This window comes from Alexandromys fortis, unplaced genomic scaffold, assembly GCF_014885135.2.
Source record: "Alexandromys fortis isolate MF-2015 unplaced genomic scaffold, M_Fortis_MF-2015_v1.1 scaffold_90, whole genome shotgun sequence".
Lineage (NCBI taxonomy): Eukaryota > Metazoa > Chordata > Mammalia > Rodentia > Cricetidae > Alexandromys > Alexandromys fortis.
Genome location: NW_026067985.1, coordinates 5,340,432 through 5,360,022, shown reverse-complemented (window position 1 = coordinate 5,360,022; position 19,591 = coordinate 5,340,432). Strand labels below are relative to the sequence as shown.

Below are 19,591 nucleotides of genomic sequence, written 5' to 3'. Positions count from 1 at the left end.
GGCACCGAACTACCTCGTGGGGACTTAGATAATAGCTACAGTATATGTGCCAGACACTTAGTAAACGACAGCTATCTATCTGTCTGTCTATCTATCTATCTATCTATCTATCTATCTATCTATCTATCTATCTATCATCTATCTATCTATCTATCTATCATCTATCTATCTATCTATCTATCTATCTATCTATCATCTATCTATCTATCATCTATCTATCAATCTATCTATCTATCATCTATCTTCTATCAATCATCTATCATCTGTCTATCTATCTATCTATCTATCTATCTACCTATCTATCTGTTTTTATCACTTGTCTTATGTCAGGAGCCGTTTCCTCCTAAAATTATTACAGGAACCATCGCCCTGGGGAGTCTGCAGAGAACCCCACACCCTCAATTGTATTAAGAACCGTTCTAGGGCTGGAGAGATGGCTCAGTGGTTAAGAGCTTGCCTGCTCTTCCAAAGGTCCTGAGTTTAATTCCCAGCAACCACATGGTGGCTCACAACCATCTGTAATGAGGTCTGGTGCCCTCTTCTGGCCTGCAGGCATACAGACAGAACGTTGTATAAATAAATAAATATTAAAAAAAAAAGAACTATTCTATTGACAGAGCCTACCCCACACCCAATTAGCTGTTATAGAGAGCTATCTGTTAGCGGAACCCACCCCACATTCCAAACTATCTAGAGTACTAAGTGTGTCAACTCGTGACTTCCTGGCCTACGTGACTGTGGACCACCGGCAAGATTCCATGCCTCCGCCCCCATCCCAAGCCAAACTCCTTATCCTATATAAGCTGTAACCCTGTCTCTAATAAACGGAGGCTCTGACAAACCTAGCATGGCCTCCTTCCTCTCTCTCGCCCATTATCTTCCAGATAGTACCTTTCCAGGACCCTGGAATTACTGAACTGCCAGGCGGGTTACACCCCTAGACTGAGTAACCCACCCAAGGCGGTTTACAGTCTTAGTTATTTTTAAATCGCTATGACAAAACACCATGAGCAAGGCAGTGTATAGACCAGTTTATCGGAAGCTTGCAGTATCAGAGGGTGTGTATCTATGATTATCACGGTGGGGTGGGCAGCGTGGCAACACGCAGGCATGGTGTTGGAACCATAACTGACAGTTGGGTCTTGATCCACAAAAAGAAAGCAGAGATCGGGAATGGGTGTGGGCTTTGAAACCTTAAAGCTTGTTCTCCAGTGACACACCTCTTCCAACAAAGGCCACACCTTCCAATCCTTCCCAAACAGTTCCACCTGCTGGGGACCAAGTATTCAAATATATGAGCCTTTGGGGGCCATTCTCGTTCAAACCACAGCATCGTCCTTTCTTTCTTTCCTTCTTTCTTTCTTTCTTTCTTTCTTTCTTTCTTTCTTTCTTTCTTTCTTTTCTAGGGATGAGGATATTGGAGATTAAACCTGGGGCTTCTTCCAGGCAGCACTTTGCCACTGAGACATAAGAAAAGATTTTTTGGTTTTGTATTTTTGAGGCAGGGTCTCTCCATTATGTAGCTCTGACTGTCCTGGAACATAGGCTGACCTTGAATTTACAGAGATTCACCAGTCTCTACTTCCCAGGAGCTGGGATTAAAGGCATGTGCCCATGCCTGGTGAAGAGTTCAAATTATTTATTAGTTATTTTAGATAGGTTCTTATATAGCCCAGGCTAGCCTCATATTCAGTGTGTAGCCAAGGATGCTGTCTTAATGAGGGCTTCTATTGCTGTGAAGAAACACCATGACCACGGCAACTCTTTTACTTTTTCTTTCTTTCTTTTTTTTTTCCCTGAGAGGCAAGGTTTTTCTTTGTAGCCCTGGTTGTCCTGAAATTGGTTCAGTAGACCAGGATGGCCTTGAATTCACAGAGATCCACCTGCCTCTGGCTCTTAGAGTGCTGGGACTAAAGGTGTGTGCTACCGTTGACCAGCTCCACAGCAACTCTTATAAAGGAAAACATTCAGTTGGAGCTGGCTTATGGTTCAGAGGGTTAGTCCATTATCTCATGGTAGGAAGCACGGCAGTGTACAGGTGGACACGGTACTAGAGAGGTAGCTAAGAATTAGATATCTGGGGAATGGAGAGATGGCTCACTGGTTAAGAGCACTGGCTGTTCTTTCAGAGGTCCTGAGTTCAATTCCCACCAGCAACCACATGGTCTCACAAATATCCGTAAAGACATCTGGTGCTCTCTTCTGACCTGCAGGCATACATGCAGACAGAACACTGTACACATAATAAATAAATAAATCTTTAAAAAAAAAAAAAGAATTAGATATCTGGATCCTTTGCAGTAGGCAGGAAGTGACAGTGACACACTGGCCTGGCTTGAGCTTCTGAAACCTCAAAGTCCACTCCTCTGTGACACACTTCCTTCAACAAGCCACACCTCCTAATAGTGCCGCTCCCTATGTGCCTGGGGGGCGCTGTTTTCTTTCAAACCAGCACAATGACTTTGAATTCCTTACTCCCCAATCTCCACCTCCCAAGGACTGAGACTAGAGTCTGGCAGGATTTATTTCTTGTGTCTGGCTTGTTTTATTTCTTTATTTATTCTTTTTTTTTTTTTTTTTTTTTTTTTTGAGACAGGATCTTGTTTAGTCCAGGCTGGGCTTGAACTGTGGACGGTGGTGCTAAGGACAACCTTGAACTTCTGGTCAACCTGCCTCTACCTGCTAAACCTGGGAGTATAGTCTTGTGTCACCACACTCTGTGTGTGCTTATTTTAAAAAGTTATTTATTTTTTATTTTTATTTCTCAAGACAGGTTTCTCTGTGTAACAGCCCTAACTGTCCTGGAACTCGCTTTGTAGACCAGGCTGCTTTTGAACTCATAGAGATCCACCCCAAGTGCTGGGATTAAAGGCATACACCACCACACCTCCTGGCAAAAAGGTTTTTTGTCAATTTTTAATTTTGAGACAGGTCTCCATAAATTGCCTGGTTGGTCTGGAAAGCTGTCTGGAGTCCAGACCGACCCTGAATTTGTCATCCTGCCTCAGTCTCTTGACTAGTTGAGATTACAGGCTGGACTACCATGCCAGATACCAGTTCAGTTTTTATCACCGTTTCTAAGTGTAGGGGACCAGAGCCCCCTGGGCAACTGTGCCACGCTCTGGAGATGGCTTTTTTTGTGGTTTTTGCTTTGCTTAATGTTGGGTATCTCTGCCCTATGCAGAATTTGGGAGGTTTCTAGGACGGGTTAAGGGGGAAACACGGTAAAATTAAAGGTTTCATAACCTCCAAGGTACTGAATCTGGAGCCAGAATTTGTCGCAGACAACTCTAATCTCAGCAGTCAGGGGGCCCGGGTACAAAAATCACAAGTTCCAGGACGACTGGAGCTACAAAGAGACCCTGCCTCAGAAAAACTACATCGGGTCACAGCAGAGCAGTGACCCTCATCCCCACCGTCCAAAGGGCAAACCAAGGAATGTCCCAAGGCTCCAGGTCTTGCCGATTTAATCCTCCTGGGAGGTGGCCTACCGGGACTCAGATGCACAGGTGGATAAATACGATTCTGACCGAGCGACACCGACACTTTTGTACGTCGGTCTGAAGGTCTATCAGACAAAATGACTTTGAGAGAGTCGGACTGAACTCAGGGGTTACGGCCTGGAGACGCCTCCAGTCCACTCAGCCGCAAGGGGGCGCCACCACCACGCCCATGGGTCGCCCCCCGCGGGACTGGGCGTGCTCGGGGTCGGCGGCGGGGCGTGGCCAGCGTGCGCGCGGGGGCGTGGCCAGCCTGCCGCGGGTGCGCGCGGCGGTGGCAGTGGCGGCGGCGGCGCGGCTGCGGGTTCCGTTCCGGGCCGAGGTTGGAGGCGGAAAAGTTGCGGGGCGGAGAGGAGCAGCCCCGGGACGGTCAACGAGGGCGACAGCGAGCCGGGGACCGGCGTCTACGGACCGGCCATGGACGACCTCGGTGAGTGCGGGAGGCGGAAGGCGGAGCGGCCAGGGCCCGGCGGCCGCGAGCGGGCTCTGGGGTTTCCGATCCCACCCTGGCGCCCGGCTGGGCTGCGGTGCCTGCGGCCCGGGGCTGCGCGAGCCTCTCTTCGCTGCGTCTCCTGAGGACCCCGACCCTACACTAGGTTCAGGGACCCGCCCGGTCCGCCACGGGGGACGGCGCCTCGCTCCCCGGGCAGACGTCCTCCTCAGCTGCGGGACCCTCACTTCACTTCCCCACCCCCACCTCCGCACGGCTGCCTCCCGGACTCGGTTTCGGAGACTGTTCCCTCTCTGTGTGGCTCGCTTCTGTTCCCTCCAGGCCACCTCCCACTTTGCAGACACCCCCCTCCCCCGGTGTCAGGGACAGAGCCCCTTTCGAGAGCCCACCCGTTTCACATCACAAGCCACAGAAACGCTTGGGAGGACCACACCCCCACTCGAATGACAAGTGTCCCAGGCTACTGCATAGACCCCCCAACCACAACCGCTTCAAATCTAGTCACCCCGTGTTAGTGACCAGTATGGACCAGTATGGACCAGCCCTTTCATTCACAGACCAGCCCTTCCCCTTCAAGTCTAAACTTAGAAAGGCAAGTTGGGGGTGGGTTATGACTCCCGCCCCTCACCCACCATCCCCAGATCCGGGTGAAATGCCAGAGGAATGAGGAGGAGAATGGCCCCGCAGGGTATGGCCATCCCTGAACGTGTCCTAGCTGGCAAGGTCCCCCGCCCCCAATGTCAGGTCTGCTGGAAGCCTCCCGGGTAAGGACAGGATGCCCAGAACAGAGTTTCACTGTCCTCATGTTATTGGAGCCTGGAGGCTGTTCTTTTCAGTCCACTCTTGGTCTGGTGTTAGGACAGAGGGAAGAAAGATTCTCCTGGAAATTGATTCTGAACCCATGGGGATTGATGCAAGGGTTCTAGGAATGCCCCGGGCCCTGTCTTTCCTCCTAGGGCCCCTCAGTTGAGGAGGCATGTGTGGGTAAGTTCCCTTCTCTGTAGGAGCCTTGTCTTCTCTCTCTGGACTGTGGGCGGCTTGTGTGACCACTGGTGCCATCGGTGTCCCTGGCTCTGGGGAGCAGATTCACTAGATAAGACTGAGGGGCCTCTCTCAAGCCGCACAGTACTCGAAGTTAAGATGGATTATTTGTAGGCACTGGACTTCACAGCCTCCCTGCAGCTGCTTTGTGGGATCAGGGAGCCCCTGAAACACCCTGGAGCTGGGGATGGTGTTGGGTCCTGTTTGTTTCTCAGAGTGGGATCGCTGCCAGGCATAGTTATGCCTTTGGGTCAGGCTTGGCATCCGCATTCCCATCGCACTCAAGGTTGGCATAGCTTCCAGGCAGGTATTTTTCGTTTTTATTTTTCCACATAAAAATACCTAAGCTGAAAGGAGGCTGGGACGAGGTGCTTCTGATGAGGCCCCTGAAAGTCTCAATGTTTCCCTGTGGGAACTGGGGAGCCTGAGCCGAGTCCCAGCGACTCACAGGCTGGGGAGGGCTCTCTTGGTTCTGCACAGTCCCTGTGCTGTTTGAAGAACTGAGAAAGCCTTTGTAGAGTTTACAGAGTCCGGAATTCCCATCTTCTGACGGTCTTCCATTTAGGGCCAGAACACTGGGTTGTCTTTGAAAGGAAAGAGAGTGTCTGGCAGACGGGAATTGTCGGAATCGAAATGTGCTGTTTATGGAGTGCTTGCCCATGCCTGGATTTGCCCCATCCTCACGACGGCCATCCTGCACAATCACCCCAGGCCACCTTTTTCCCCCACACAAATTGAGGAAGCAGAGCCCAACAGAGGCTGTTTCTCTGACTCAAGGCTGCACAGCCAAGAAACACATCCGAGCCCAGTCCCTGTGCTGCTCCCGTGTGCATTGCTTCCCAGGAAGGGAGCAAGCAGGCACTGGCAGGAGGGGTGGCAGTGGGGCCAGCCTGCCACCTGTGACTTCTGCTGCCTTCCGCAGACTCTCCAGTTGCTGGATCCATGCTACCCGACTTGCTTAGTCTGAGCTCTCAGGGGGCTGGTCACGCCTGGCTGACCAGAGCTTAGGGTGGGGGGAACGGGTGTTCAGGAGGGCAGAGGAATTTGCTTCTGAGCCCAGGCGGTCAGCTGTCTGGATGGCTGCTCAGTACCCTGCCCGTCAGCTGTTTTCCTAAGTTAGGGTGGATATGATGGCCAGCCCTCTTGTTTTTATTTGTTTCCCAAGAGAGACTTGAACTGTGACCATCCTGGTCACTGAACACGGAGGATAGTTTAGGGTGGGCTCCCTGTGGCAAGGCCACAGGGTACATAGCTTCTATGGTAACTTTGTTTTTTGGCTTAAGGGTAAAAAATAAATAAATAATTTGGAGCACTCCTCTCCTCCCCATAGTGGTCAATGAGAGAATCACCATGTGCTGTTTAATAAGTTACAAATTTATAGCTCTTTGGGGAAAAAAAAAACCATAGACACAGTGTCCTGCCCTTCTCTGTGTTCTCTGTGCCTTGTGCCGTCGGGTGGCTGGTTGGTGGCTTTCCTCATTAGAGCTTAGATGCTGGTTTGGCTGGAGCTCGTTCTCTTCACGTTCTGGCCGGAGTTTCCTGGACAGAGTTCTCACAACACAGATGCACTGATTCTGCTCTCCGCCCTGGCTCTTTTCTCTCCGTGTTCACATCCTTAATGTATTTGGGGAGGCCTGATGGTGGTCCCTCGTGCTCCACGGGAGACGGGCACTACGTGCAGCGCTTGCTCTCTCTCTTTTTCCCTACAACTATTAAGAATAAGGTGTTTTTATCTCTGCTTCACAGATGGAGAAACTTGAGCTGGGGAAGTTATGTGACAGAGCTGGGTTTGAACCTAGACTGATCCAGTTCTGGAGCAGAGTGTCTTAATTATGAAGCCGCGGCAGCTAGTACTAATCATGGGGCGGACCCAGAGGCCTGCGAGGAACTGATTGTTACCTTTGAAATTTCTGCTCCACCAGCCAGGGAGGTCCCTAGGAAATGACTTGATAGCATTGCCTTCTCATCCACAAATGTGGGACGCAGCCAGCTGTTGGCAGTGTCCAGTCTGCTGGAATCTGCTCATGTCTCCTTTTAACTTCTCAGCAGTCTTGACCCTTTGGAAAACAGTGCTGCTTTGTGTTTGGGGGCGATACTGGGTAGGGGGGAGTAAGGGATTTGCCTGGGGCATTCTGGGCTACAGAGCCACCCAGTTTCCATGGAGAGTCTGGCCTTAGCGCTTGCCTGTATGTGGTACCTCTGTGTGTCAGGCCTGGGCCAGGTCACCCAGTCACTGGGCTGTGGCAGAGGCAGCATCTGTCCGTGGAGCAGTGGTATCCTGGTGGATGTTTTGCAAGGTGCATGCTAGTAAGGGCTTCAGCTTGGATTTGAACCCTGGGTTGTATTTGATTGTTAGGCAAGTGCCTTTTTGGTAAGCTCAACATGGATGGAATGGAAAGTCGTGGGCTTTGGGCAGGGCATGGTCTTATCACACTGTGAGTGGTGGCCCTGGGGAGCATGGCAGTGTTCTCTCTTTCAGCTTCTTCAGCGATGGCCATGTGTTGGAGAGACTGGGCCAACCATTGGCCTAACAAAGGCCAAGAGATACTGTCGAGGCACTGAGTGACCTCTCCATGTGCTCATCATTGGGGGAGCTTCTTGGGGAGCTTCTTGTAGGTCTTTACAACTTATTTATTTGTTTGTTTATTTAGACAGTGATTCTCTGTGTAGCTGTGGCCATCTGGAACTTGCTCTGTAGATCAGGCTGCCCTTGAATTCACAGAGATCCTCCTGCCTCTGCCTCCAGATGCTGGGATTAAAGATGTGCCACCACTGCCTTTTTCCTGGGAACTGTCTATGCTCTGGAGGGGCTGAAGGGCATTGGTGGTCCTGCCTGCTGGTCAGTGGAGGGCTCCGTTCTGCTCTCACCAGCCACCTGTCCAGTCACCTGTCCCCTTGACACAGCTGTAGGCTTATAGCACAGCTGCCAGGAGTTGGTCAGCCCTTCGCCGCCCTACACGGATGCATCCTTAGCTTCATTGGGGTATATGTACTTTCTGCCATTTGAACAATGCCATCTCTAGTGGAGAAGCTGTTAAAAATGTCAGGGTAGACTTCATGTGGTGGTGCACACTTCTAGCCATAGATTTCAGAAGGCAGAGGCAGGCAGATCTCAGCTTGGTTTACATAGGAATTCCAGCCTCAAACGTGCTGAGACCCAGCCTCAAAAAGAAAATGAAAATGTTAAGGAAAGGAAGAGAATGGAGGGCGCCCTGTAGGGGTAGGAGAGAAGGGCAGGGAGAGGAAGAGGGTTAAAAAGCCAAGAAGTGTTGGTTAACCAGCTCGTTAAAAGGAAAGGTCAAGGTTCATCTCCTCACCAAGCACAAGCTTCCATCCTCCTGTCAGGCCTCGGTATACATTCGGACCCTGATATATTTCTAACTGACTGATTGCCTAACCACTGGGGCTTAGCACTGGCCTCCCTAGGGAGGCTTTGGACACTGAGCCAGTAGAAGGCAGATGTGCTGTTGGGAAGGCCTACCACAGCCCCAGTGGCCAAGGCTTCCCTTGAAGATGGCCCTAAATGCTGCTTTCTGCTGTGATGTGGTATTGTGGTTTATGGGAGAAGAGCGTCTTTCCTGGGGCGTGGGAAAGTAGGAGTGAAGTGTCATGAAGTCTGTAGCATTCATTCACTCATTCATTTATTCATTCATTCATTTTTTGGTTTTTTGAGATAGTGTTTCTCTGTGAAAGAGTTCTGGCTCTCTTTGTAAACCAGACTGGCCTCAAACTCATAAAGATCCACCTGCCTCTGCCTCCCAATTGCTGGGATTAAAGGCGTGCACCACCATAGCTGGCTTTGCAAATGTAGTAAAAAAAGAAATATCAAAACCCAAACCAAAAAGTCAGATGTATCCCTTGGTGTCTATAGGAACTGACTGGTCCAGCACTTCCCCGTCAGTAGATATTAGTCTCACACACTCGTTTCCCTGCATGCAGAACTTCCTAGATGCTTCTTCTAAAAATAACCTTTTTGCATTTATTTATTTTATGCGTATGAGTGTTTTGCACACGTGTATGTCTGTGTATCACGGTGCATCCTGGAACTGGAGTTTGGACTGTGGTGAGCTGACTTGTGGGTCTTCTGCAGGACAGCCAGTACTCTTAACCAGCGACCTTGAATTCCTGCTCCTACACAGTGAGGGGTCAGACTTAGAACTTTGTACAGTCAGGCTAGCATTCTGCCAGCTGAGCTACAGCCCAAGCCCTTCCTGTCAATTTTAAACTGAAACCATCTCAGGCTGGGGAATGGCTCAGTGTCTGCTTTGCTGGAGCGCAGCCGCCATGTGACACAAAGAAGAGTATGGTGGCCCACATGGGGTGCCGAGGCAGGCTGAGCCCCAGAACTCACATGGCGTGAGCTCCAGATTTAGTGAAGAGACCCTGTTTCAAAAAATAAGTTGGTAGATCCCTGTGAGTTCGAGGCCAGCCTGATCTACAGAGCGAATTCCAAGACAGCCAGGACTATACACATAGAAACCCTGTCTTGAAAAACCAAAACATAAAAAGATGGGGGCTGGCGAGATGGCTCCGTGGGTAAAGGTGCTTGTTGCCAAGACCTGCAGCTTGAATTTGATCTCAGGCCTCACACGGTGCAAGGAGAGAACAAACTCTCAAAATCGTTTTCCAAACTCATAGGCTCTGGCAAGTGTCTCTGTACCCCTCCCCATGAATTAAAGTTCAAAAGACACTACACTTCAAATTCTGACCCTTACATATATGAGCATGTATGTGCATACATGGACACCCCGCCCCCCCCCAATTTAAAGCGTCCCTAGCTTACTTAAAACATCCAGTATGCCCAGCACTCCAAAGGCAGAGGCAGGCGGATCTCTGAGAGTTCGAGGCCAGCCTGGTCTACAGAGTGAGTTAACAAAACAAACAGTATGATGTAAGTGCTTGTTATTGTGGCCCTCCTGCATCGTTCGTGGGATGACATGGACTGAAAGGGTCTGAGCTTACAGTTCAGAGCGATGCGGGCGGGGTTTCTCCTGTCTGTCTTCCACTGCTGAATCTTCAGGTGTGGAACCTGTGGGTGCAGAGGACCAGTTGTGTATGGATTTATACAGTATGTACATGGATATGTGCGTCCTTAGGAAGCAGGTGCCGTACATTTCACTGGGTGGCAGAGTGTTAAGTAGAAGGTACACGTTTCCATTGTTGTGGTTTTCAGTTTCTCTGAACATTTGAACACTCTTAGGATAATAGGTATTGAAAAAACAGTTCAAGCCCTCCTTTTCCATGGTGGGCTCCAAGCTGTAGAGTCGGGGTGTTGGCTTGTGTCTGCCTGTGCTGGCCTGGGACGGCCGGTAACGGGAAGACAAGCAGATGGGAGGAGGTGCACTGTCAGCTGGGGAGGTAGAACACAGCACTGTGACCTGTGCAGGTAAAAACAGACAGGATTAAAGAGACGGCACACTCTGTAGGTGTCGAGTCAGTGGGGTTATTTTGGCTGGTGTGGTTAATCAGACAGGGTGAGGACACGAGAGGTGGTTAGAATTAAGGGGTTGTCTGGGCCAGTGGGTTTCAGAATAGGAAGGGCTATCTTCAGGCATTTGAGCCCAGGGAGTTGGGGGCTGGAGCGGGTGGGTGGCAGTTTGCCTCACATCTCATAAACTCCTTTCTGTGGCTAACATCTTTAGCTGGTGGGCATGGGGCCATGGGCTCTCGCTCAGATCGGGCCCTTCCGGCTCCCCAGTCCTTTCAGCTCTCTTCTGGAATCACCATTCCCTTGGTCTCCACTTGCACAGTGGCATGCTGAGTCAAACTGGGCCATTTGGGCCTCTGGCTTTGGTGGTGGTGGTGGGGGGGGACCGACACTAGTCAGTACTGGTGGCCCTGGGCTCAGGCAGGGCTGAGGGCCCTGTGCCTAGCAGAAATGTTTTGAGCTGTCAGCAGGCCCTCAGGAAGTAGGTGCTTGGTGCCAAGAGGGGAGAATCTTTAAGTTTCAGGTTTGTCCGTTAGCATGGCTGCTTGGGAGGGGATCCTGCAGGCCTCCTGATGAGGTCTGGAAGTGGTATGTCAGGGCCTCCTTATGCTGCCGGTCTGAAAAGTAGTCTGATGTGTGTTTTATGGGGGAGGGGCTGGGGCCTGGAGGAAGCTTTATGTAATTCTTGGCTGAAGCTCAGGTAATTGTTTTAATGAAATGGAATGCAGCTTATTCAGAACTCGCTTGGCAGAAACAACCATGTTCTGGTCCGTTTTCTTGTTGAGGAGCTCGGGGTATAACGTTTCCAGCTGTTTTGAATCAGAGGCCTCTGAGTGAGTGGACAAGGTAGATGGAAGCCACTGGGGAGCTCTTTCCTCATGTAGACAGGGAGCTTCATTCAGACTGCCCCATCTCACCTGCACGTGAGTGAGTGTGTCTCCTGTTGGGGACCAGCCTGTGGTCTCTCCTGTGCCAAGCATGCCCTGCCACTGGGCTGCCTACCCCAGTGCTGTGTGTCCTTTTGAATGAGCCATGGAGCTTTGGGCCTAGCAACAGAAACCCTGCTGGAAGCAGGCTGTGAGGGATGTGGAGATGCTGAGCACGCAGCAGACAGGCCTTCAGGATGATGTCGGTTTACTTCATCCTCACAGCCAGCCCCTCCCCCCTTTTAAGCAGGTTTATTATTATTTTTATTTACTGTACATGAGTGTGCATGCTTGTCTGTATGTAACTGAGTGCCTACACAGGCCAGAAGAGGAGGTCAGATCCCTTGGAACTGGAGTATATATCCCCACCACCCAATGTAAGTGCTGGGAATTCAACCTGTGTCCTTTGAAAGAGCAACCAATGCTTTTAGCTGCTGAACCTCTTACTGGCCCCTTCTCAGTAAAATGCCTTTAATTTTAAAAATTATGCTTACTTATTTGTCTGTCTATCTCTATATATATCTATCTCTCTATCGTGTGCATGTGTGTGGAGTTGGAGGATACCTTGCCTGAACATTCCTTTTTCTTCTACCATGTGGGTCCTGGGGATTGAACTCAGGTTGTCAGGCTTGGTGACAAGTGCCTCACCCACTGAGCCATCTTGCAGTCGTACCTCCCTGACCCCTACCCAGTTGCATCAGTTTGGTCCACTGTGACCTCATGGTCCCAGTCTGCTGTTATTCATCTTGGCCCTCTGTTCTTCATTTTTAGTTTTTGACCCAGCCTGGGACATGCTCACACCCTGTCACCTTCCTACCCTAGTGGGTGTGTTTTCTTGTCCTTCCTTACACTACCCGCTTCCCTCCTAGATGCCTTGAGTCAGAGCGCCTTTCGTTCTTCCCTGAAGATTTCCCTGGGCTGGCTATTTTTCTCCTGTTTATTTACTTTCATGACCTCTTTTAGAACTTTTGTGCTGGCAACTCCCAAGTTTCTGTCTCCACCCCTGACGTGGATTCTATTGTCCAGATTCTTCCGGTTTGCAAGCCAGCAAAGACCCAGCTCATTTCCTTTTTGCTCTCTCTTTAGGAGGCCTCAGCTATTGTCTCATCTCTGTGTATGCACCCCCTTTTCTTGGCCTGTGTTTAGATAATGGACATAACTTTTGAGTAGGAGACAGTTATCCCAACCTACAAATGAGGAAGTGAAACAGAAGCTCACAGGAGTTAGGGGAAGGGGGCACACCCTGTGCCACTGCTGACCACAGTGAAGGAACTTTAACCTCGGTCTTCTGGTACTCACTACAACCACCTCTTGAACCACCACTTCCCCCACAGCCCCCCTCCCTGGATGGGGGTTGGGGTGAGACAGGCATTCATATAGCTCAGGCTAGCTTCAGACTTGCTCTACAGCCAAGGATGATTTTGAATTTGTGATTTCCCTACCTCTGTCCCCCTGCTGGGATTATTGGCATGTGCTACTGTAACTGGCTGTTTTTGATTTTTTATACTGCACACCCAAAGGTGGGAAGCCATAGGCCAGCTTTTACCTATAAACCTGTGTTATTTGGCCTTCCTGATGTTCAAAATATTGTTGCCAGTACTTAAAACACCAAGAGATTATGCCTCAAAACATTACTTCATTTCTTTTGAAAACTCAGATTTGGCCACATTGTACACATAGTCTCTCTCGAACAGTTTAGGTGACCCCATAGTCCCTGCCCTAATAGTTGAGCTTCTCTACTCCTGCATTGAGTTTAGTATTCGTCCATGTTCCTGCCTGGCCCCTGCTTTCAGGGGTTCTCTGTAGCCTCTGTTTTATAACCAACACATGGTTACCAAATCTAGAAGGTTCTTCTTATTTATTTACTTTGTGCACCCGTGCGTGGTGTGTGTGGCACATGTGCTGCGGCATAGTTGTGGCTGTCAGAGGATGATTTTGTGGAGTTGTTTCTCTCCACTTGTATGCGAATTCCTGGGCTGTGCCCTAAGTACAGATGTCTGTCCAAGCTGCAGAAAATGGCCTCTTTCCCTTATCTGCCTCCCTATTAATGTAGTGAGCCACATTTTTTTTCTCTTAGAGACAGGGTCTCACTATGTAGCCCTGGCTGTCCTGGAACTCACTCCGTAGACCAGGCTGGTCATGAACTCCCAGAGATTCACCTACCTCTGCCTCCTGAGTGCTGGATAGGATTATAGTTGTGCTCCACTGCCGTCTGTCTGTTTCTAATTTTTTAAATGTGTGAGAATGTATGTGTGTGCTTCATGCCTGCAGAGGCCAGAAGAGGGCATTGGATTGATTCCCTGGAACCAGAGTTACAGATGGTTGTGAGCCATCATGTGGATGTCGGGAAGCAATCCCTTGTCCTCTGGAAGAACATCCAGTGTTCTTAATTGCGGAGCCATCTCTCCAGTCCCCATTTTTGTTTATTTGTTTCTTTTCTTTTTTTCTTCTTTCCAAGACAGGGTTTTTCTGTGTAACCACTCTGGCTGTCCTAGAACTCGATTTGTAGAGCAGGTTAATCTTAAACCTCTAGCTGCCTGCTTCTGCCTCCTAAGCGCTGGGATTAAAGGTGTGCAGCACCACAGCCCAACCTCATTTTTTTAATTTTTTATTGTTTTTAATTTCAGGAGATGGGATCTTGCTTTGTAGCTCTGACTGGCCTCAAGCAAGCCCTGAGTAGTCCACCTCCTGAGTCCTGGTATTAGAGGAATACTCCACCATATCTGGTTTAAAACACTCTTGGAGTGTTGGGTCAATGACAATGATTAACAATGACTCTTGGAGTCATGTAGACTCTACTCTAAGGTTTGGTTCTCCATGTCACCCTCAGTGTTTAAACTTTTACCACACACCTGTGACCTTGGCAGTGGGCATCAGTTTATCTATGCCTGCTAGACTGTTTAGCTGACTGGGGAGTGTGATTCTGGGGTTCCCTAAGAGAACATGATTTGACCACTTCATGGCCCTGTGAGCCTCTGCCTTGGAGGTAATTGTCTTACTTCAGTGCTAGTAGCATAAGGTTGGGTCTCGTGTGGTGTTTCAGTTCTCCTCTTTGCTAGCCTAGACGGGACAGTAGGGGCAGGAGGTTGTTCCTAGTTTGGCTTATACTGACCACTTACCAACACTCTCATCCCAGAGCTCCACTGAGCTCTTCTGAGATAGATCTGCTTATTCCCAGTCAGCCCTGGCTGTCAGGGATGCACTGTGGCATCCATGAGGCTCCAGAGGACGCTGGCCACTCGGGCTTCTTTATCAGTAGGGAAAGGGAGAGGGAAAAGCCGGGTGTAATGGCATATACCCATTACCCTAGCATTTGGGTAGCTGAGGCAGAACATCACCGTGAGTTCCAGGCCAGCCCAGAATACGGAATGAGGCCCTATCTCAAAACAAACAAAACAAAACAGGGTCTGGAGAGATGGCTGAGCAGTTTAGAGCACTTGTTGCTCATGCAGAGGACTCTGTTACCAGAACCCACATGGTGACTCACAGCCATCCATAACTCCAGGTCTGGGGCATCCAGTGTTCTCTTCTGGCCTCCATGGGCACTAGGAATGCATGTATTGCATGTACATACATACAGGTAAAATACTTATACAAATAAAATAAAATAAATTTCAACAGAGAGACAGGGAGAGCTGTGCTGTTCTCCTGGATGGGCAGCAGGAATGCTGGGGTGGGTACAGCTCTTTCATGGAAGCTGGCCCCTCACCGGGGCAGTTGGTCTTGGATCTTGTTGGGGCTGCCCTGGGCTCTGTTCAGGTTTGGAGTGGCGCAGCATCCTGAGCAGGCTTTTCCTGTCAGCTTCCAGGATCATTCCTCTTCCTCGGGTGGAAATGGGAGTGTCCAGTGGCCCGCACTGTTTCCTGTGGGCTCCTGGCCCCTGGGCTGGCCATGTGGTCAGGCCTCCTCATTGCAGATGAGCTCCGGGGCAGCTGGGCTGGTTTGACCTCTCGGGCTGCCGTGGTGCTGGGACCTCTAGATTCGCTCCTTGGCTGTCAGCCTAAGCTCTGTTGGTCACACGCTGCCTGTCTTGGAAGGTTCTCTGCCCCCAGAAGTGAGTGTGTGGCTCTTCACCGTCCTGAACGTCAGCCTTGCTACATGTTTGGGTTGAGGCAGCTGCTGGACAGCTGGTGACATCTCTCTCCCTGCCCTACTACCTCAAATGGCCTCTGCTGCCGTGTCCTGAGCTGTCCAAGAATTCCTGCCCCTTCCCTTTAAAAGAAATCAGCACATGAAGTCAGTCTGCCGAAGGGGCCAGGCAAGAACAAGCCTGTGTCACCTGGAGGTGGTTGTCATGGCTTCCTGTGGTCACTTGTGGTCATTAGTTTCCAAACATCCTGTTTGTGCCTCTAGAACAGAGCGATTGTCCAGGAGGTAGTTCAGCTGTTCGCTGCCTCAGCCTCAGGCAGAGTGTGCGGCTGGGGTGTCAAGGTTCATCCGCCCACAAGGCTCTTGGTTTGCTGTCTCTGACTATGGCAGACATGGCTGGTGGCATCTTTTAAGCATGTCCTATCCTGGCTCTGTACAGTTTCCTCTGCCTGACTGCCAGGGGCATTTCCCCTGAATGTTCTTGCAGTTGGACATTGACAGCCCCTCCCTGCCCCAGACCTGGGCATCTCAGGGAGTCTCCAGCCTTTGCCTCCTTCAGTCAGAGCTGCTTAGCTTGCGCCTGTGGTGTGTGTTGGGTTTCAGAAGGGGTTTTATTGGGGTCGTCCTTCTGTTCTTCAGTATTCCAGGAGGGCCTTGAATTTACTGTGTGCCAACGATGACCTTAAACTTCAGATCTTCCTGCCTCCACTCCCACACCTAGTGCTTGTCAGTGCTTGGGGTTGGACCCAGGGTTCCATGCACACTAGGCAAGCACTTTACCATCTGAGCTATACCCAGTGTGTCTGTGGCTTTCGGAGTGTTTGAGAATAAAAATGCAAAGGCATTTGAAAAGAGGTTATCAAGTTCAATCCCATACTGCCTGAGCACGGCAGGCCTGAGCATCTTCTCCTCCCTCATCTGTGGGTGGTTGGAGCCCTACTTTTCCTTTTTCTAGAACTCCACATGTGCCACGAGGTCCCCTTCCCATGCCACTGAGCTGAGGATAATGTTATTTAATTTCTCTGTAAAGAAGATTTGTGCTTACTGTAAGGGAAAAGTGTGGAAGTGCAAGTCTGTATTTATGCTCACATGGAAAACCAGCATCCGCCGGGCACACCTTTGATCCCAGCACTCAGGAGGCAGAGGCAGGTAGCTCTGAGTTCGAGGCCAGCCTGGACTACAAAGTGAATTCCAGTACAACCAGAGCTACATAGAGAGATCCTGCCTCAAAAAAACAGGAAAAGGGCTGAAGAGATGGCTCAGTAATTAAGAGCACCGGCCACTCCAGAGGTTCTGAGTTCAATTCCCAGCAACCATATGGTGACTCACAACCATCTATAATGGAATCTGATGCCCTCTTCTGACATGTAGGTATATATGCAGACAGAGCACATTAACATGAAAAAGTACATTAAAAAAAAAAAGAAAGAACGAAAAAACAGGCTATAATGGCTCTTTAATCTTTAATCCTAGCACTTGGGAGGCTGAGGCAGGTGAATCTCTGAGTTCGAAGCCAGTCTTGTCTACAGAACAAGTTCCAGGACAGGCTCCAAAGCTACACAGAGAAAACAAAAACAAACAGACAAAACTCCCTAAAAATAAAAAAACAAAAACCTCAAGAGGGGGCTGGAGAGATGTCTCAGTGGTTAGGAGCAATGGCTGCTCTTCCAGAGGACCAGGTTCAATTCCTAGCTCACACCTGTCTGTAGCCTCTGTTCCAGGGAACCCAGCACATTTATGTAGACATACATGCAGGCAAAACACCAATACACATAAAAGAAAGAAGACTAGCATTTTCGAAGAAATACCTGTACACAGATGTTCCTGCTTAGCACTGCTAGCAGTTTGGTGTGTCTTTTCCAATAATTTTCTATAGATTTAAAAGCCGTATTAGCCTGCATATCAGACACACCTTTTATTTTTATTTATTTTGACGGGGTCTTATATACAGCACAGGGTAGTCTAGAGCTTTCAGTGTAGTCGAGGGTGACCTTGAACTTCTGACCCTCCTACTACGGACTTGTGCCACCACAGCTGGTTTATATTGTTCTTGGCAGTGCTGAGAATTGAACCCATGGCCTCACAGGCGCTAAGCTGGTGCTGGGGCATGTCCTGGCACCTTTCGTTGGCTTTCATTCTTGTCTGTACGTGGGACCAAACACCTACCCTGAACTAGCGAAGCATTCTGTAACTGAGCTAAATCTTCAGCTTCCCTCCCTGCACTCCTTTTCAGACAGGGTCTCTGTAGCTCTAGCTGACCTGGAACTCGGCTCTGCAGATCAGGCTGACTTGAACTTCTCCCTGGCTCTCTGACCCCAAGAGCTGGGGTGTTTCTTATTTAGATGAAGTATACATAGTATAAAATTTACTATTTTAAAGCTATAATTAAAAAAAACCCTATAATACAGTGGCATCTAGTATATTCACAGGTTTGCTCTTTCTAACTTTTCTATTTTCTTAGGCTTTTTGAGACAAGGTTTCTCTGTGTAGCCATGGCAGTTCCTGGAACTCACCCTGTAGACGAGGCTGGCCCCAAACTCAGAAATCCACCTGCCTCTGCCTTCCTTTTTTTTTTTTTTTCTTTTTCTGAGACAGGGTTTCTCTGTAGCTTTGGAGCCTATTCTGGCACTTGCTCTGTAGACCAGGTAGGCTGGTCTCAAACTCACAGAGATCCGCCTGCCCCTGCATCCCGAGTGCTGGGATGAAAGGCGTGTGCCATTACCGCCTGGCTAGAGATTGTGTTTCAACCTGCTGGCCCGCACAGCCCTCTGGTTGCACTGGACTCTGATTCTCGTTTGTCATGAGGTTGATACAAAGTGTGTTGGGTGGCAGGCACTGGGGGAGCACAGTGTGAGGTGAGTGTTGATGTATATGTCTATTTTGTGTATGCAGAAGTCATATTGGAGCTTGCTTGGCAGTGCTTCTCTGCCTCTATGTGTGTGGGGCGGGGAGGGGACGGACGGATGGACGTGAGAGAGTCAAGTGTGAACAGTCAAGTGTGTGGAGAGGAGGGGTGTTTCCTGCCATGTGCCCATTCTTCACCCCACCCCATACCTCAGTGAGGAAGGCACGGCCCCCTGTACCCCACACTAACAACAGCCAGTTCTGGAATTACTTTTTCTCTCTGGCTGTTGCCGTGGTTAAGCATTCGTTCTCTTTCCCTTTCAGTTCCGCCAGTTTTTGCTTCCTCTGCTTGAAGCCCTTTTATTGGCTCACATACACTTAGAGGATGCTTACTTCATCAAGTTGATACCCTTTTGTAATTACAAAATGTCCCTTTTGGGGCCTGGACAGATGTCTCAGCGGTTAATAGCACTGCTGCTCTTCCAGAGGTCCTGGGTTCAATTCCTAGCACAGCAGCTCACAACTGTCTGTAATTCCAATTCCCAGGGATCTGACACCTTCAAACCAATGAACATAAAATAAAGTTAAAATAAATTACATTAAACAACAACAAAAACCCAAAACAAAATGTCCCTTTTGCTGTGGAGTCTTACTTTGTGTGTAACCAATAGAAACACTTGAAACTTTCCTACCCTTCTCCCACCCCTTCTGGCTGTCCAGTTAAATAAGATAGCTGGGGGCTCCTGCAGAGGTGACCCCACTGGACGGATGCCTGGCTCCTGCAGAGGTGACCCCACTGGACGGATGCCTGACTGTGCAGTGCAGATGGGCATAATGTGTCCCACAACCTTGAGGACAGTGGGCAGGGCCTTGATTGCTGACCCTCACCTGGAAACAATTCCACATCTTACAGCCTTTCTCAGAGGAAGTTTCTTGTGATGTGGTAGGCTTCCAAACTGGTCCTTGAACTTGAGGCCTTTCTTCTGAATCTCTGAATGAGTTAGCCCACATCTTCTCCAGGGTTTGCATTGTGACCCATAAAGACATTCTACTGGGGCAGTGGTGGTGAATGCCTTTAAAAAAATAAAAAAGAAAGACATTCTCATTGGGTGAATTGCCATTCCTGCCCCCATCCTGTCTCCCCCAGACAGGATTTAACTGTAAGCCCTGACTGTCCTGGAACTCACTCTGTAGAGCAGGCTGGCCTCGATCTCAGAGATTTGCCTGCCTCTGTTTCCCAGTGTTGCGTGGCCTGGCTTCCTGATTGACTTGTTCCAGGGTGTCAGTGAATGAGCTGCCGGCAGGAGCAGGC

At 49.6% G+C, this 19,591-nt stretch overlaps 1 protein-coding gene across 3 annotated transcripts in view; it reads left to right on the top strand.

Moving 5' to 3' along the window:
• Positions 1-3,752: 3,752 nt before the first annotated feature.
• Positions 3,753-19,591, top strand: part of Pxn (paxillin) — a 48,692-nt gene continuing 32,853 nt past the window's right edge. For all 3 annotated transcript variants that reach the window (XM_050158886.1, XM_050158885.1, XM_050158887.1), the window contains exon 1: positions 3,753-3,930. In XM_050158886.1, the coding sequence (XP_050014843.1) occupies positions 3,918-3,930 (13 nt within the window). In that variant the 5' untranslated portion in view covers positions 3,753-3,917. The remainder of the gene's footprint in view (positions 3,931-19,591) is intronic.